This window comes from Telmatherina bonti, assembly GCF_933228915.1.
Source record: "Telmatherina bonti genome assembly, chromosome: 13".
Lineage (NCBI taxonomy): Eukaryota > Metazoa > Chordata > Actinopteri > Atheriniformes > Telmatherinidae > Telmatherina > Telmatherina bonti.
This window is the reverse complement of record NC_136611.1, coordinates 26,908,246-26,910,747: the sequence shown is the minus strand read 5'-3', so window position 1 is coordinate 26,910,747 and position 2,502 is coordinate 26,908,246. Positions and strand designations below refer to the sequence as shown.

The 2,502-nt window shown below is 43.4% G+C and overlaps 1 protein-coding gene across 1 annotated transcript; it reads right to left on the bottom strand.

Moving 5' to 3' along the window:
- Positions 1–973: 973 nt before the first annotated feature.
- On the bottom strand, positions 974–2,077 carry npy8br (neuropeptide Y receptor Y8b; the record flags this gene model as incomplete). Its single annotated transcript, XM_079250966.1, has 1 exon — positions 974–2,077. One exon carries the CDS (start codon positions 2,075–2,077, stop codon positions 974–976), a length of 1,104 nt encoding a protein of 367 aa, XP_079107092.1.
- Positions 2,078–2,502: the final 425 nt, after the last annotated feature.

Here is a 2,502-nt window from a genome sequence, read left to right as displayed (position 1 = left end):
AAGTGACTGACAACAGGTTACCAAGAGATACTTGCTATGCTACAAAGTGCGCTTTATTGCAGATCCCACCATAAACTGTAACTCTGTCATGTGATATATATACAGTAGATGCGACCTGCTCTGTTCTGACAAAGTCCTTTACTGTCACATTTATTTTGTTTTATTGCAGCTGATATATGGTTGTTGTATGGCACATTTCATGAAACACCGTCCCACACATATATTCTGGTGTTTAAGACCTCAGTTGACAGCATGAGATGTATACAGCTCTTACCAAGGTTCTCTGTAAGAGTTCATTACAGCAGAAGCGATTTCAGGTAATAAAAAAAACATTAAGACGATGCAAGTTAAATGACTACATCCACTTCACTGATATGCTATTCTTCAGTTATGTAATAAGCTGACAATCAGTAACACATTAGTTTGCAAATGCCTTCATATTTTCATCAGTCCCATTTACATAATACAGCAAAATTGCTGTGGCTTCAGTTTCCTCCAGTACTTTCTGTGGTTCACATAATACCTGCAGGTGAAAGTATAAAAAGATGGGAATATCAGCTGACTTTTATTCAAACACGACATCTGGCCAGACTGCAGAGCTTCAGACAGAAAACACAACACATGTTTGACAGATTCAAGGCTGTCTCATAATTGGTACTGTATGCAATGAATGCAGACTACAACTGAAAATGCATCCATGCAAAGTGTCCTCAGTTGTCCAACAAGACTTAAACTTGTCCATCGTTTGCATCGTGTTGACTTTCTCTTCTGTGCAAGCTCATACTGGTTGAAGAAAACTGTGCAAAACTGGCTTATTGTCCCCAGTTTGCTTTGTCTGCTGTTGTGAGTTTTCACTTTGTAAATGTCAACTTTTCTTTTGCAGAAAAAAAAAAGCACAAGAAAGCTCCAAATAAAGACACGATAAGGGTCGAGTTGTATCTTCTGCTTTCCTTGATTCTCACTTCAGACTCATTTATGTATTGATGCTGATAGATCCATTACTTATCACGGACCCTTTGGTGACTTCTGTGCTGACAGTGGAGAGCGGTACGATCTCATACCTCTCTGCCACTCCCCAGCAGCGACAGCGCAACAAGGTGGACTTGAGCTGTTTCTGGAAGTTTCGGTTGAGGAAACCATAGATGATGGGGTTGACGCAGGTGGAGGCCATGGCTGTGAGGTGACAGAATGAAAAGATGGCGTCGTGGCCACAGGACGGGATGGCCTCGTGGTTCCAGTCGAACACAGTGTTGAAGATGTTGAGAGGGAGCCAGCAGAGGGCAAAGAACACCACTATGCAGAACAGCATGATGTTGATCCTGGGAGAGCCTTTGTTTGTCTTCTGGGTTACACTCCTGCCACGCTCCACCATATCCTTCCTCCTCCGGAGTCGCAGGTAGATGTTCAGGTAGCAGACCATTATGAGGGCAAGAGGGAGCAAGAACTGGAAGATGAGCAGGGAGGTGGTGTAAGCTCGTCGAACTTTAACAGATGGCCACAACTCCATACAAATAAGGTGGTCGCTGACTGGCAAAGGGATGCTCAGGTTCTGGAAAGGCAAGGTAAGTACGCTGTACAAGAGGAAAGGCACTGAGATAAGACAGGCCACAACCCAGGTAACAGCCACTGCCAAGTAGGACTGTCTCACCAAAGGTTTCCATCCAGTAGGATGGACAATCAGCTGGTAGCGCTCCATAGCGATGAGGATGAGGGAAAAGATGGAGACAGTTATTGAAATACACTGAATGTAAGGCGTGAGCTTACACAGGGTGTCTCCCAGGATCCAGTGATCCATCAGAGTATAGATAATAGTCACCGGCAGGCATATGATGCACATTAGAATGTCAGAGCAAGACAAGTTGACGATGAAGATGTTGGTAACATTGTGCATCTCCTTGTGCCGCGTTATCACGAACACCAAGCAGGAGTTCCCAATGAGGCCCACGGCCAAAACCGTGCTGTAGGCAATGATGAGGAAAGTGGTGCCGCTGACTGAGAGCGAGCAGTCCTCAGTGAGATCCCACGGTATCTCTTTCCACAAGGCTTGGTTGTGATTGGTGCTGTGCTGCAGTTCCATGATGGCTTTTGTGGGCTAACCTCAAAGCCAGAGGGCTAAATGAATTTATTTTGTCTCGGCTGCTGCAACTACTTCATAAATAAAATGAGCATCTTTCAGTTTTTTCTCATCCTTTAATCTCTGCCGGTCCATACAGGTGTCTTCATTTGTGAGCCTGGAAGAGGAGTGGGTGATAAAAAAAAAAGAAATAAGTCAACTAAAACAAAGGTTTTGTTTGGGGTTATTCGTCAAAGTGAAACAGCTAAATTTAATCTTGTGAAAGCTAGTGAAAGCTAATTTAATCATTAGACAAACTTTATTTTACCATTTCTTTTTAAAATGAGTTTGACTGAGTCTGTTGCTGCAGGATATGATTTGGAAGTTGCAGCATTTTTGGATGTACATCAACAGAACTATGCAAGTTTTACCTTTGTGCACACGGACAG